Source organism: Salvia hispanica, chromosome 6 (genome assembly GCF_029641045.1).
Source record: "Salvia hispanica isolate PSC_SH4W2 chromosome 6, Shi_PSC_v1, whole genome shotgun sequence".
NCBI lineage: Eukaryota > Viridiplantae > Streptophyta > Magnoliopsida > Lamiales > Lamiaceae > Salvia > Salvia hispanica.
Genome location: NC_142697.1, coordinates 39,379,926 through 39,394,191, shown reverse-complemented (window position 1 = coordinate 39,394,191; position 14,266 = coordinate 39,379,926). Strand labels below are relative to the sequence as shown.

The window sequence follows — 14,266 nt, the reverse complement described above, 5'->3', positions numbered from 1 at the left end:
GGGTGATCTGATACGATGCCAAAAAATGGCAAAGAATTATACAGTACATAAATAAAGCAAAGGAAAAGAGAAAGAAAATAAAGGAAAAAATAATCCATTTCATTTTTCTTATTTTTTTTCTCCAATTTCCATAAGCAGGAACATTTTGCCTATTTCTAGAAAAAATTGAGATGCTAGAGACATTGAGCAACGAGATATACATGTCATTCACGTACATTTCCCATCTTTTCAGCCTACTAACTTAAAACCGGGCCAAGAATGAGACCGGAACCATCCACTGTATACACCGTTGCATTTGCTCAACGGCCCATGAGAAATCGGAAGGCGTCGCTCAACGAAACGATACCTTCTACATGCTTGCTTCCAGCTTCGACCACAACAAGACGCCTCACTCCTGAGGAGAAAAATCATGCATACTGTACGTATAAAGGCAGACTGTCGAAGGGAATGAAAAATTGATTGGGGAACTGCTGAAAACCATCTTAAAACGAACAAGAAGAAATAGATAACCTGGCTGGGATAGCCTTTCCAAGACTTTATGGAGAGGATCGGTACGTAAACACATAAAACATCTTTGAACGTTGGAGCCAAATGCTGAAAATGGGTCATCTCTGTACTGCAATGCCTACAATTGGAGACAAGGAAAATAAGAAATTCGAAAGAAGGAACACACAACATATGACTATCGCTCCTTATAGCAAGTTATCAACCTAACATAAAAACTGCATATTTTTACTGTGACATGGCACTGAGATTGTCTACACGATGACACCATCCAATAAATATTCACGAATACAGCGATTGTAGCATGAAAGATAGTTGGATAGATGTGTTTACCTGATGAATAGTAGTTTCTTCGAGATTAATGTGTGTATAGATTTTGTCTCGAGCCAAACTAGTTATGTCACTGCAAGAATGATGGCTTATTAATACAATTCCAAGTGTGGGAAATTAGTTCACATATGAATTATGATTAGATGAACAGCAGGGCATGTTTATAACCTTCGAGAATATACATCCAATAACGAGTCATTATCATCGACGATAGGGATTGAACTGACTTGTGCTGCAAAGGAATGTAACATGTTAGACGAAGGGTGATGTAGATGCAAAATATAAAGTAAAATATCTATTCTGATCCCTGCATTTCATCAAATCCATAAATCTCTTTTAATTAGGGAGTACTAGTTAATATTATAGACTAATAAGGTAAATCAATAAATGAGTCGTGCTATACCAAAATAAAAAAAATCACCACATACACTACCCTTAAACTTTGGGTTACACCTCTCTAAAAAAGTAAATTTGATTTGGAATGGAACTTTTTTTAGGTAAATCAAAAACTTTCTTTAAATATGAAATCACACATAACTTAACAAAAGACCAAGTAATGCGTTGTGTCTACAAAAAGTAGACTGCATAGAGACAAAGATGAAACAGAGATGCGATTACTCTAGAAGTCTCCGATTTCTAGTTATATCCGTATACCTTGAATTAATAAATTTAAGGCTGCACTAAGAGAAGCACTGGGTCTCAACATTGCCAATGGCCTGTGATTTGGCTCTCCAATCTTAGGAACCCAAGTGCCCAAAGGAATTGAACAAATTGGCAACTGAAGCACCGGTAGTGAACCAGGCGAATGCCTAAAAAACCGGCATATACCTGCAAAGCTAAATGTTTAATTACAACTGCACCACAGAGAGAAATATAATTTGGAAAATAGTTCAAACACACTGAAGTGTCAGGTCCACAAATACTGACACTTTAGTATCCCGGAAAGTGAAGCAAGATGTAATAGATTTTTGTTCGGGGAATCTGCCGAAGGAGAATGAATTATGGGAACTGTTGCTACACCACTTTGCAAAATCTTCAAAGCAACTTCATTCAAAGAGTCATCTGGCCCAGCCTGGAAAACTTCATCAAGTTAACATAAAAGAGCACCGTATATGCTAATTCTAATGTAGAAGAGAAGAATTTATGTTTGCAACTCAACCACATAAATCAATTGAGAAACTATCTAGCATAAAAAGAAATAAATGACATTAAGGTGTGAACTAGATGGTGCCAAAAACACGAACAAACAAAAGGTCCAACCAGGGTTTTGTAATATGGTAGAAAGCTTCAATCAAAATAAGGACGCAAAGGACAGGTATTCTGCTTATTGCCTGATCAGGATCATAAATGAAGACAGATATCTATTTAAATGATAGAACTAGTTTATGGATCATCCACCCATCTGGACTGTGCATAGAACTTTAAAATTATTGGCCCAAGGTGCACAATCTGCAAACTGGCATTTAGCACATCAAGATGAACACTTACTTGTACAAGTTGTCTTGGAACTATTGCTCCTTGCCCATTAATTTGATTATTCAGATAAGACTTTGCCTCTTTCCAAGCAGATATGGTATGTGTCTCAAGCTCTTCCTCTGTCAAATTTGACCCATTCCTGCCAAGCTGCCAGCACATATTGAAAAGATCACTAGGAAAAATGTTTGAGATTTCAGTGTATATATTAGTCAAATATGAGAGAAAATGGTCCCTATATCGCCAAAGATCAAAATGCTGATTCTGTATGAAGGTTAGATCAACCTTATATAACAAACAAATATGAGGGGCAGATTAGGTTACTACACCAGCAATGCACAAGGAGGAGAAAAGCGGCTATGGCAAAGGGGAAGGAGCATATTAAAGATAAATAATAGCTACTCATTATAAAATATGGCAGAATGCTCTACCTCTCTCATAATCAAGATAAAATCCATTGCACTAAGAACTCCAACAAATTTCCCATTTGAGAAGTCCCACAATGGCGCCATAGAGATCCCCTGAAACGAATATTTCCATTCTTAAGAATTTGCAACTTTACCAGACAGAAGATACATGCAAGACACTTAGACACCATCACTTAACAACGAAAGGCACCTGTTCATGCAATATATGAAATGCTTGCTTTACCGGGAGTTCAACATCCAAAGCAATAACCTGAAAAACAGTCCAAGTAAATCAATTGAATATAAAAAGGAACAGGGACAAAAACAATGTTGGGACATGAGATCATCCAGACCTTCCCAGATTCAGGGAGCAACTCATATGCCTTGTGAGCTGATAAGAATACAGCTATACGATGTCGGGAAACATCTACATCACCCTCTGATACTGTCGAGAAGGGCTCAGGAGATGTTCTATCTGACGACCGAACCTGTAACCAAGATGAACTATAAGATAAACTTACTTCTATGATTGAATAAGAAAGTCCCCATAAAATTAAGTTCAGAAAGTAAATGCCATGCAAATAATTAAGGGTAAGGCAGTAGAGGTAAGATGAGTAGAGATGTCATACCACACGTTGGAAGCCCTCATTATCGACATCCATGCTTGAACCATGACCAGAGGGAGGAGCTCGTGGGCTCAGCATTGGAGTAAGGTAATTAGCTTCTGTAGTTAAGTGGATGGTGTTAACGGTTCCAATGTTACTATTGGCAGAAGGCTGGTTCTCATCATGTCTCCATTCACCGTCAACCACAAATTTGTACTACAGAGAAAGATGAGCAATTTTTGAATTGAAAATGATACACAGCTCCACAACTTAGGTTTAATAAAATCAATAGTAGAATATTCAACCAAGATAAAGTTACTAGGACAACTAGTCTTTTCGAAACAAAGATACATGATGGTCTCCCACCCTATAGGATTTCCAGATACAGTACTTGTCATACTGCAATTATAGAGTCATTAAAAAAAATTCCTCCTCCAGCAAAGTTATATAGATGTCATTACATAACTACGCATATCCTTTTGGAGCCAAATGTGTGCGTTTTGGAAACAACAATAATTAAGTACAAACAACAATACCACAAAGCACCACTGGCACTTGACACTCCGACAGTAATAAGGTTGGGTAGCTCAATCCTTGTATGGTTAATAATTGTTCATGTAAACATTTTACAGCTAGCAACGTTTTGAACACCTTTTGGGTGAATTAAGTAATACTATTAACTTAGGAATTTTTTTGTCCCAACAGGTAAAAAGATCCAGCAATAATTTTCATAAAAACGCCACTATGGAATCTTATTAAATCAAGGTTGATACGCGGTTAGTTAGGCAGAATCAAGTATGAATGCAGTACATTTGCGACTTATCTCTCTCCAGTCATCGCCTAAACTTTCAACATATGGTCAAAAAGGCAATACATTGGCAATAGCACTTAATCACTAAAACTTAATTCTCCAATCTATTTACAACAAATAAAAAAAAATATCTTGACAGGTGTCATGCAAAAGTCATAATTATTGTAACCGTTAATCCACTATCAGTGTCTAGTCTAGGACATTTTTCCGTTCTTGGATCCTAGCTTAGTTATGTAACTACTTGATCACACGATTGAGTAATTTATGGCACAGGATATAGATACAGCATCCATGGGAATCACCAACTTAGCTGCTAACAAACACGCAATTCAATAATTATACCGCGACAAAATCAGATCAAATCCAAGTAACTAAAATTTTCTTTTGTTGACCACTTCGAAAACGCCAATTTAGCTGTTAACCAACACTCATTTAATATTTCTACGGCTATGTCCCGACAAAATCAGATCAACCCCGAGTAACTAAAATTTTCTTCTCAGTTGACCTCTTCGAACAATTGGCCAATCATTCACCCTAGTAGTAGTAAGCTCCAAGTACATGAATAACCAACCTGGTGAAAACCGGGTGGAAGGCTGCAAATTGTTTGAAACACTGTAGGACACCCCTCAACCGGGGTCATTGGCCACTGTGTCCACCTTTAAACCATTAAAAAAACATTAAAAACGCCATTAACAACAAAACTAAAAGCTAGCATAAACAGGCAAAGCTCAAATCAAAAGGCTAATCCTACAAAGAATAAAGTACACACAAAATCAATTGCAAATCGACTAACCCGGTAAAAGATCCACTAATACACACGATTCTCCCCCCATAACGCCACACAAATCGAGTCGGAATCAACACCATTCCACCTTCGCCCGAATAATCCATATCAAGAGGGTGCATTCACTCCTTAAAGATTTCAAAATTTCCCGAAAGAACACTTCCCCAGCAAAAAATTACCAAGCTTTCGCGTGATCACAGCGTCAACAAAATAATGCGATAATTTCGAAAACCCAGTAACCCATTCGGATAAAACATGCAGAATTGGAATGAATATTTACCTAAATTACTTCCAAAACCATAATTTGATGGAAACACTCGACTTCTTGAATTTAAAAATGCTAATAATCAAAGCTAAGAACGGAATAATTTAAAACCCTATAGAAGAGAAACAATTGGGCGGAAAACGCAAAGCAGAGAGCATCAAAATGGAAAATTTTTGACAAGTCGAGAGATAGCTGGGTTATTTAGACATACTAATTCAATGAGAATATTTGGAGAGAGAATAATTTCCTAACCCTAAAATATTCCAGTTTTCAGTATTTTTATTCGGAAAAGTATAATTTTTATTTATATATATTCCAATAATTTTATTTGCAGATATAATTACATGGGCCCCATTTTATTAGATACCCATTCAATTGCAGCTAGTTCACTTTCATTTCATCACTGCGTATTAAATTATTAATCACACCATGTCAAACATCTCTAAATCATATAAGTACAAGTATTAATTTGTCATTTCACACAGATATACGGAACATTTAACAACCGAACAACTATGAATCATAGTTGTATTTTTGATTCGTTACTATTTTTAGGAGTACTGCTCAATTTATGTACGTAATTATTTGTATTCGTCAAAATCTAAAGAGAGAGGGAATTTTCGATATATAAAAATCATTAATTTTTAGTATTATATAATTGAAATACAAAAGTTTGCCATGAATAAAAATAATAATAACATCATTAATTTTTAAAATATAAAAAATTACCCATGCTAGAAAAATCGAAGCGCGCCCAAAATTTTCAATTAAATCTTAGTAGAGTTGGACGTGGCGATTTGATCATGCATTGACTAACAACGGTGCTGATAATTTCATAATGTCGTCCGTGGGTGGTGAGATGAGTTTTTGCTTGCGGTAGAGGAGCTTGAGGCGTCGCTCGTGTGTTCGTCTTCCTAGTTAGTGGTGGTCTTTTCTTAGTTGTCGGTAAATCATATTGTGCAATATGAGACATGAATACATAATACAGGTGATGAGGTGAGCACGTAATTATACCACATACACCCCAACGCTTCCACATTTATGAACCGTGAGTGAAGAACGTCGAGTGCTTGTTTTGGTATCAACATATGTTTATACTAACAAAACAAAGAGAATGTTGGGATCCAAGATAATATCTTCAAAATGTGTAAAATTAACTTATCTATGCATATATCAATTGGAATTGATTCCAATATAAATAAATTTTCAAATTGGATTACTATTAGAAAAGAAATTAACTAGTTTAAGTAATTGATTGCTTAAATTAACTAGTAGATAGAATTGAAAATCTTAAATTATTGCTCACAATGAGTCGAGAAATAAACCTACACCACACACAATGCTTGGTTCTTCTCTCTTCTTTTGTGGTTGGTTGTCTTCTCCACTCTAGTTTATTACATTTGATTGCTCACAACATGTAAATAAATAGAAGTGGTAATAAGATGGAGATTATAAGGTAGAATCGATCGGGTGAAATTGGTGGAGTGACAAGAACAGCAAGTCTTTGTTTGTCTTCGAAAATCAATTTAAAGGTACAAAAGTTGAAACAAACGCCAATCACAAAATAAAAGACTGATAATTGTAAGAGTCAAAATGCAAGAGTTTGGGCGCTAAGGAAATGAAAGGAAGCTCGATTTTGTCTCACTGCTCGGAAATGTAAACTACATCTTCGCCTCAATGCAGATGGATCTATGTAAATGGTTCTTTAACCAGATTTGAAGTTAGAATGTACAAGAATTCTCATCTGAGTAACTGAAGGCCCTAGTAGCACTTACAGTGGTTTCGAGTCCTCAACGTGCGGGTCCAAAACCTTTTAGCAGTGTCTTGAATCAGCTAAAAGAGTTGTTGCATCTATGCCAAGTATTTGAACAAGTTAGGGTTATCCTTGTCGCGTTCAAGATAATCTCGAGTGATCAAATCTTCAATCCTCTTCTTGATTGCTTTAACATCAGGCTGCATGATGCAGAGTTGAAACTCGGTGATTATAGTTTTTTGAAGAGATAAATAATGCTGAGGATAATATCTAAACACATTGTAAGCTCACCTTGAACATTCTACCCAGTTGCTCAACACATTCCATGACCAATTGCTGGTAACCCAAGACTTTCCTGCTCTTCATGATACGGACAATTGAAGCATCAATGGCATACCTTCTGTCCTTATCAACATCCTCTATGACCTTCTTCTTCTCGTCCACAGGAGGAAGAGGTATCTATGTTCACAAGAATACGTTCGACAACAGAGTTGATATGAGTGTTAGGCATGCCTTACAACATAGATACACAAGAAAAACAGTGGGTGGAATTAGTACCTTAATCCTTCTCATTTTGTCAGTAAACTTTGAATTGAACTCGAAAACGTCGGTTGGAGAGATTGTTTTGGTGCTTGGCTCCTTGTTCAGAATCTTGTACTTGGCACATGAAAGTGAATGAAGCAACCTAACAACATCATCGTCAGACAGGTTCAACTCAGTCATGATTTCCTGATAGCTTAATCTATCCGCAGCATTAAACAGCAAGAGTGCAGCAGCCTGAAAATTGCAGCGGGAGAGCTTTAATCATGTAATATCAATCAGAGGACACATAACGAGTCATGATTTACCGTTGATGTTGCAAGTTCTATTGTCTTTGGTTCAAATTTACCTGATAGGTTGTCACAATAAGCTCTATTGTCTTTGGTTCAAATTTACCGTTGATGTTGCAAGTTCCCAATGAATATATCCACGTAAGTTTTCGGTGTTTAGTTTTTGTTTGGTAGAACTCTCTGAATAATTCAACACACTTGACCTAGAGAAAATTCCAGGTAATGCCAGAATATCAGTTAATATATGGAACCATCCTTGAGGTTCTAAAGGGAAACTTTGTAATCAATCTAATACGTGTGCAAGTATTACCATCTCAGCTGGAAGGTTAAGATCAAAAGATTTGTAACTTGGCCAGAAACCCGTTGTCAGGACAGTCACCGTTAAGTCAATCCCTGGATTTGCATTCGGATTATTACTAAGATATTCCTCAAAGCTGGCTTGGTTTTCCCTGGCTAGTGTCAAGTCTGTGACCTGGAATGGAGAAAAGGGTATAAAAATATAAATTACATAAGTTTTTTTTGGTGAATGAGCATATAACTTTTAAGATAGTGGTCTGCAGACTCGTGAAACCTTTGGCCTCAAGTATTAACCACACACGCACACAAATCACATGAGTTTGGTTGATTCTGATAGAGTCGTCCTTGTCCTGCAGATAGAGATCAACCCTATCAACTGCAGAGTTAACTGCATTATATAACTTTAGCTGCCAATTACTTAATTAGTTGTTTATCAGAATCTACTGAGAGACTCTCAACAGAAATAAACTCCTAACTTGACTCTAATTCTAATAAGTAAAACTTCTAACATTACTAATAACAAGACTCCTGACAACAATAAACAACCAATTAATTAATTGGCAGCTAAAGCTCAAGGCGGGAAACTCTCCAGGGAAGGGATATCTCTAATTGTAGGACATGGACGACTCTATCAGATTCAGCATGTAATAATACGAGAACTGACCATCCCCTCCATTTTTGATGTAAATTGGCCACCACATTGCTGCTTCAGCTTAGTCAGGATACTTCTCTCATGTTCATCATTAGCACTTTTGTCAAATAGCAAGCGGCGAGCAAGCTTTTTCCTACAACAACGTAAGAAAAGTATAAGTGCAATGATTTTTCAACTAGAAGGAAACAAAAATCAGAGTATATCAGTTAACTCACCTATAAAACTCAGCAAATAAATCCTTATCACTGATATAGGCAAGCAATTTTACAACCTGAAGGACATTCCAAACCCCAATTATAGCCTTTAAATGAGATCATTATTAATACAAAATAAAAGTTGAAATGCTCATAAATCAACACCTTTTCCAGTGTATCTTCAATTGCTTCATCACTCAATTTTTCACTCCCTCCCTTTTTTAGAATGTTATCACAAAAGGTGGCTAGAAGTTCTGCACTAGAGCTACCAGCAACACCTTTGTTGCAAAAGACTTCAAATGCCTCTTTGAGAGCCTATTAATTGGACAGAGAAAAATAGTCATATACTAATGCTAGAGTTAAAAGCAGGCAAAATAAATACGATGCTATCCAGATTCTACTAACCTTGTGAAAGAGCGTGTGATTTAGGAAACAATCATTCACATAAGCCATGAATTTGTCATGGAGCTCAATTACTTTTCTGACAAAGACCTGGATCCCCACACAAGTAATATAAGTAGATGAAAACATGATAAAGGTTAAGAAAATTCAAAATAACTTACCTGTTCCTGCAACCCAACAACATCTCTCTTTTCTGCCTGTAGAAGATATGGAATAACTATTAATTACAACAGGGAAAATAGACATCCACATAATACATTCCGCTGCACATTTAGCAGATAAATTCAACCCCTTCATTCAAATTAATGCGCTGCGGGGAAATATTACACCATGTACAATTAGTATTAGGAAAACAGAAAAGAAATCGCAGCATTGTTTGTTTCCATACAATTGCCTTTCTCTTCAGAAAACTAAACAAAAGCGTTTTTCATACCACTTATAGAACACAAAAGGCCTTTGTAGTAAGAATACGCTTTACAAAGATATGAATAATATCAGTTAATTTTTTCCTAAACTGCAATAAGCTTGTTACTTCAACTATTTTACCAAATTAAATACGAGTATCTTTGCAGACTTGGACACCAATAAACTATCAAAAAGCAATGCAACTAGATCAAGACAAGCATGGAATAATTATTGATCCAACATACCAATCAATAAATGCACAAATCACAATAAAGAAACTGTACAGGCAGCTTTCTTATCCCTTGACGTAGATTTATTGTGAATGATTTCATAAGATCAAAGAATGTCACAAACAATCTTTTTAGGAAATGAACAGACCTTCTTGTTACTTGCAGCATCTTCGGTGTGTTTAACCAACGCATTACCTTCAGCAGTAACATGCTGAGATGGGAATACATCACACATCAGTGACATGCTGCTAAGTAAAAAGGTGCAGCTTAAAATGTGGAAACTGTACTATTCTAACAAGGGAGAAACAAACCTGCTTAAAAATATTAGCCACGGGTTCAAGGCCACGAGGTATTTTAGAGAATAGTCTATACATCCTTGACAAATCCTCTACCTGAAGGACATTGGCTGAGATTCAGCTTCAAAAAGAATTTAACGAACGGTCTAAATACATAATATGGTTTTTAGTATAGGTACCTTGTCATCTCTAAGTAATGCGTGACAGCCTGAGTGCTCCTTTTCCAGGAGTTGGGTGGCATATACTGATAATAGCTCATGTTGTACTTTCTACCAAATAAAACAGAACAGTTATTTAAATTGATTGAATATCAATTATAACAAAAGATAACAAGCTAACTGAATCAGAATACTTAAGCCATGAAAAAACCCATGAAGATACTTGTAATGTCAGTTAATAACTTAATATCCCATCTCTAGTTTCAAAAGTAAGGGCATACCTCAAGCAACTTTACTTCACTACTTGAATGAAGATAGTGAGCAACTCTGTCTTTTTCTCTTTTCAAACATTCCTCAGCCTAGATATACAAAAAAACTCTTATAAAGCACGTAAAAAGTAATTTCAGTATAGATATACAGATATTGTAGCCAACATAATCCACATCTTGGCACCGTGGTGCATGTTTTGTTCTCAGTGAACAGAGGTGGTACTCTGAATTTGGCATACAGATTAAAGACATATACCTTTAACATATAGTCAGGGCACGAGTCATCTAAGATCCAATTAGAAGCCTTCCGGGAATAAAAGGCAGCTGTGTCCGTCAGCAGAGCTGCTTCAAAGTCATTATCATAACAATCCATCTGCCCCATTCCAATTTCAACAAAAATATCCAGCACATTCTTTAATAAAGCTCGATCTATTTGCTCTCCCTCCCGCTCTTGATTGACCTGATTAAGGCACACACAAAAGACTCATTAGAGAAGAAAAACATGGTATTATAAAGAAGGAAAATGTAACACAGAAATACCAGAGATATAACAGCATCCCTTGCTTTAACATGCAGCTCCTGGTACACCTGAAATCATAATATTGGTTCCTAAATGTCCAAACTGAAGACAAAATCGTGGAATGAGAAGATATAAAGATTTTAGGGGATGGAAGAATAGGAAGAACTCAGGACAATCTCATTTTCTAAGAAAGCAATGACTTTGGCTTTTGAGAGAATTAAGGAAGCTCAACCAGAAATCAGCCAGAAGTTACCTGGTCTCGGAAGCACGTCAAACCAACGTCATGCAGTGGCGGAAGTGATCTTCTAGCTATGAAGTAGCGATCAAGATAGTAGAAGAATCTTGAAAGCCATCTAACCATGATTTTATGATTCAACCACCTTTTTACCAGCTCCCTTAACATGAACTCGTCATGCTTCTCCCTCAAAGAAGGAAGCACCTACCAGAGACAGGAAAGTCTGAATAAATGGCTTTTGAGAAGAAATAAATTGATTTCGGCGAACTTTGTAGCAGACAAGTGGTTGACTTGTAAGATGTAGTAGAACTTTGTTGTATTCCTAAATTAACTTTTGAGGTAATTATATTCCAACCAAAATTTTCAGATCATGTTTTGAGATTGTAGTGCACAATAGAGACACGCAACTTCAAGACAGGTTTAGCATGCACCTGAAATACAGTCAATGAAGATGCTAATGCAAGAGCAACCTAGTGACATCTGACGAGTGGTAGATCAAACATGTAAATCAACCATCTACGTTAAGTCGTTAACATTTGGCAACTCCAAATTCGGGACACCAAAAAATATCAGGTACTTAGAGCAACGTTTATGAACATAATTACACATTTTACAGTGTCACATCAGCAAAAGGAGAGATCCTCACCGTCAACGTTATATACTCTTGAAAAGACTCACGATACTTGTCGTAAAGCTGCTGGGAATAATCATGAGGTGGCTTCTGAGTACACATGTTATATATTGTCCTGTAATTAAGAATAAAGAAAACTCATGAGGTATTGATAACCCACAAAGGAAACTATGTGTTTACAATAGGAATATTTGACATAATACGTGTAGAGCATCATGTAGTCTTCGGAACTGAATTGTGGTTCTGGCAATCCTTCAAGAATATTTTTAAGTTTTGTAATCCCTTTTTGCATAAAGTCCCATCCTTGATCTAGATCAATCGTATTGCGCTGGTTCATCGTCATCTTCTGACCAGCCAAGATCAACGCAGAGCCAAAATTTGATCACAGTCAAAATGGCATAGTAGGCTTAACAATCGAGAACAGAAATCTGAAGATCATCGAAGGTCACCGATTAGAAGAAATTAAGAAGAATCACAACATGAGATGCAGCATATAAAAAACAATAACAAAGTAAATCAGAAAATACATCTCATGATTGCTAATTGTGCTTATATTCAACTCATGGAGACCATAAAGAGTGCATCCGACAAAAAAAAGCAAAGATGCATCAACTGGGCACAACATGCTGACCGTAAATATAATACAGATAACGATTTGGCGCTTTAAAATCAAGTAAATGATTGAACATAAGCACAAATCAACACCTTAAGGTTCGCACGAACAATGCATGCGAGGCTTTGAAGTAAATACTACAAGCTCCTCAGGATACTGTCGCTATACAATAATAACGAAAGTTATGACCCATCTATTTCAGCCTAACCACACACAAAAGCTATAATACTAGTTCACTACCAGCCAATATTGCACTACCAAGATACCCCTGGACACCAACAATTGAAGCAAACGCATCCAACTAAATAACCCGAACCACAACCCTGCAAGTGGCTGCAAAGTAAAACCCTAAACAATCACTAAATCACACCAAAACAGCTAAACCTAATCAAACTCCTTCCTAATAAAAACTCATTCAACTGATTTTGTAGCGAAACTGAAGCTAATATGGCAACAATCATCTAAATCCAGTCCCATGACTGAAAATCATTGCAGCAATTTCCAATACGGCTGGCGGAAACAAATAATCGGATACATACACACGTACACAGCCACTAAGACACATCAAGAAAGTGTGAAATACAACAAGGATCGAGTACAAATTTCGATAGATGGATTAATCACCTGGAATGGAGAGAGATATCTTCAGCAGGATGCAAGATGTTATGAATCACTCTCACAGTCTCTCTAAGTTATGTGCTGCTTATTGATATTCAAATCCTCCACCAAAGTTTACGTAATATCATTTTCGACCATAAAAATATATGTTATCTTACAGTTTTGCCCTTATAAAATTGAAAGCAACCAAAGGTCCAAAAACAACTTTTTGTGGTCGTGTTTTGAATTTTGGGTTTTATTCAACAAATTGATGAAATCAATTATAGTAGTTTAGTGTTAATTCGATTCATCAATTCATCAATAGGCAAATTAAGTACATTCGGGTGTAAATTAAGTTTTAAGGAAAAACTAATTAAATGCTTTCTCGGACGAGTCCTACTCTCGTGCAAACAATTTTTTGAAAAATTGGAAAAATATGAATAAAGTGAGTGGAATATGATTTAATTTCACATTTATACGTTAGTTTGATAATGTGAATTAAATTAATTAGTGATATATGAAAAAATACTTTCAATAAGTGTAATTAGACTCATATCACAATGACAAAAAAGATTTTATTTTCCCGGATGGATTGAATTCCTTTATGGTTATATTTGGGTGAATATATATGGATTTATAAATACAGGGGGATGATCAAAACAAGAATGTATTTAAATCCATAAATGCAGTCCAAATCTTGGCCCTAGGATTAGATGATCTAATGGTCAATAATTAACCAAAAACACGAAAGGTCATATTTAAGCAGTTTTAGATCATAATATAAGATTTGGGTTTAATGTCACGTTAAGATCATTTTAGGTCATGCTTTGTTAGCATGACCTAAAAATAGATTAACTGTGACCTAAAAATGTCCTACGTATGCTTTTGTTCTGCGTTTCTGGATTTAAATCTAGTTTTTATAGGTCAAAGCCCTATGTATACATTCATGTTACACATTAATTCGAGCGGATGTTTATTTCTTTCTAGTTTTTCTGTAAATCTAAA

At 36.0% G+C, this 14,266-nt stretch overlaps 2 protein-coding genes across 3 annotated transcripts; both read right to left on the bottom strand.

Annotated features, from left to right (window-relative positions):
- Positions 1-78: 78 nt before the first annotated feature.
- On the bottom strand, positions 79-5,439 carry LOC125205202 (sucrose nonfermenting 4-like protein). 2 transcript variants are annotated; one of them, XM_089061831.1, is made up of 13 exons: positions 4,924-5,439; positions 4,702-4,786; positions 3,344-3,535; positions 3,068-3,202; positions 2,926-2,985; positions 2,739-2,828; positions 2,323-2,457; positions 1,762-1,906; positions 1,489-1,662; positions 1,003-1,066; positions 838-907; positions 511-625; positions 79-435 (listed from the first exon to the last, which is right to left on the bottom strand). In XM_089061831.1, the coding sequence occupies exons 1-13, from the start codon at positions 5,034-5,036 to the stop codon at positions 389-391; spliced, it is 1,425 nt and encodes a 474-aa protein (XP_088917957.1). In that variant the 5' UTR covers positions 5,037-5,439; the 3' UTR covers positions 79-388. The 2 variants fall into 2 exon arrangements, with proteins under 2 accessions (XP_088917957.1, XP_088917956.1); XM_089061830.1 differs by having other exon boundaries at positions 79-394; positions 4,924-5,438.
- Positions 5,440-6,720: 1,281 nt separating this feature from the next.
- On the bottom strand, positions 6,721-13,400 carry LOC148923778 (cullin-1-like). Its single transcript, XM_089060969.1, has 20 exons — positions 13,289-13,400; positions 12,255-12,479; positions 12,067-12,166; positions 11,439-11,624; positions 11,206-11,253; positions 10,922-11,125; positions 10,678-10,755; positions 10,418-10,507; positions 10,254-10,334; positions 10,091-10,153; positions 9,469-9,504; positions 9,311-9,397; positions 9,071-9,220; positions 8,927-8,982; positions 8,724-8,844; positions 8,073-8,234; positions 7,822-7,965; positions 7,491-7,709; positions 7,224-7,391; positions 6,721-7,132 (listed from the first exon to the last, which is right to left on the bottom strand). Exons 2-20 carry the CDS (start codon positions 12,392-12,394, stop codon positions 7,031-7,033), a joined length of 2,235 nt encoding a protein of 744 aa, XP_088917095.1. The 5' UTR covers positions 12,395-12,479; positions 13,289-13,400; the 3' UTR covers positions 6,721-7,030.
- Positions 13,401-14,266: the final 866 nt, after the last annotated feature.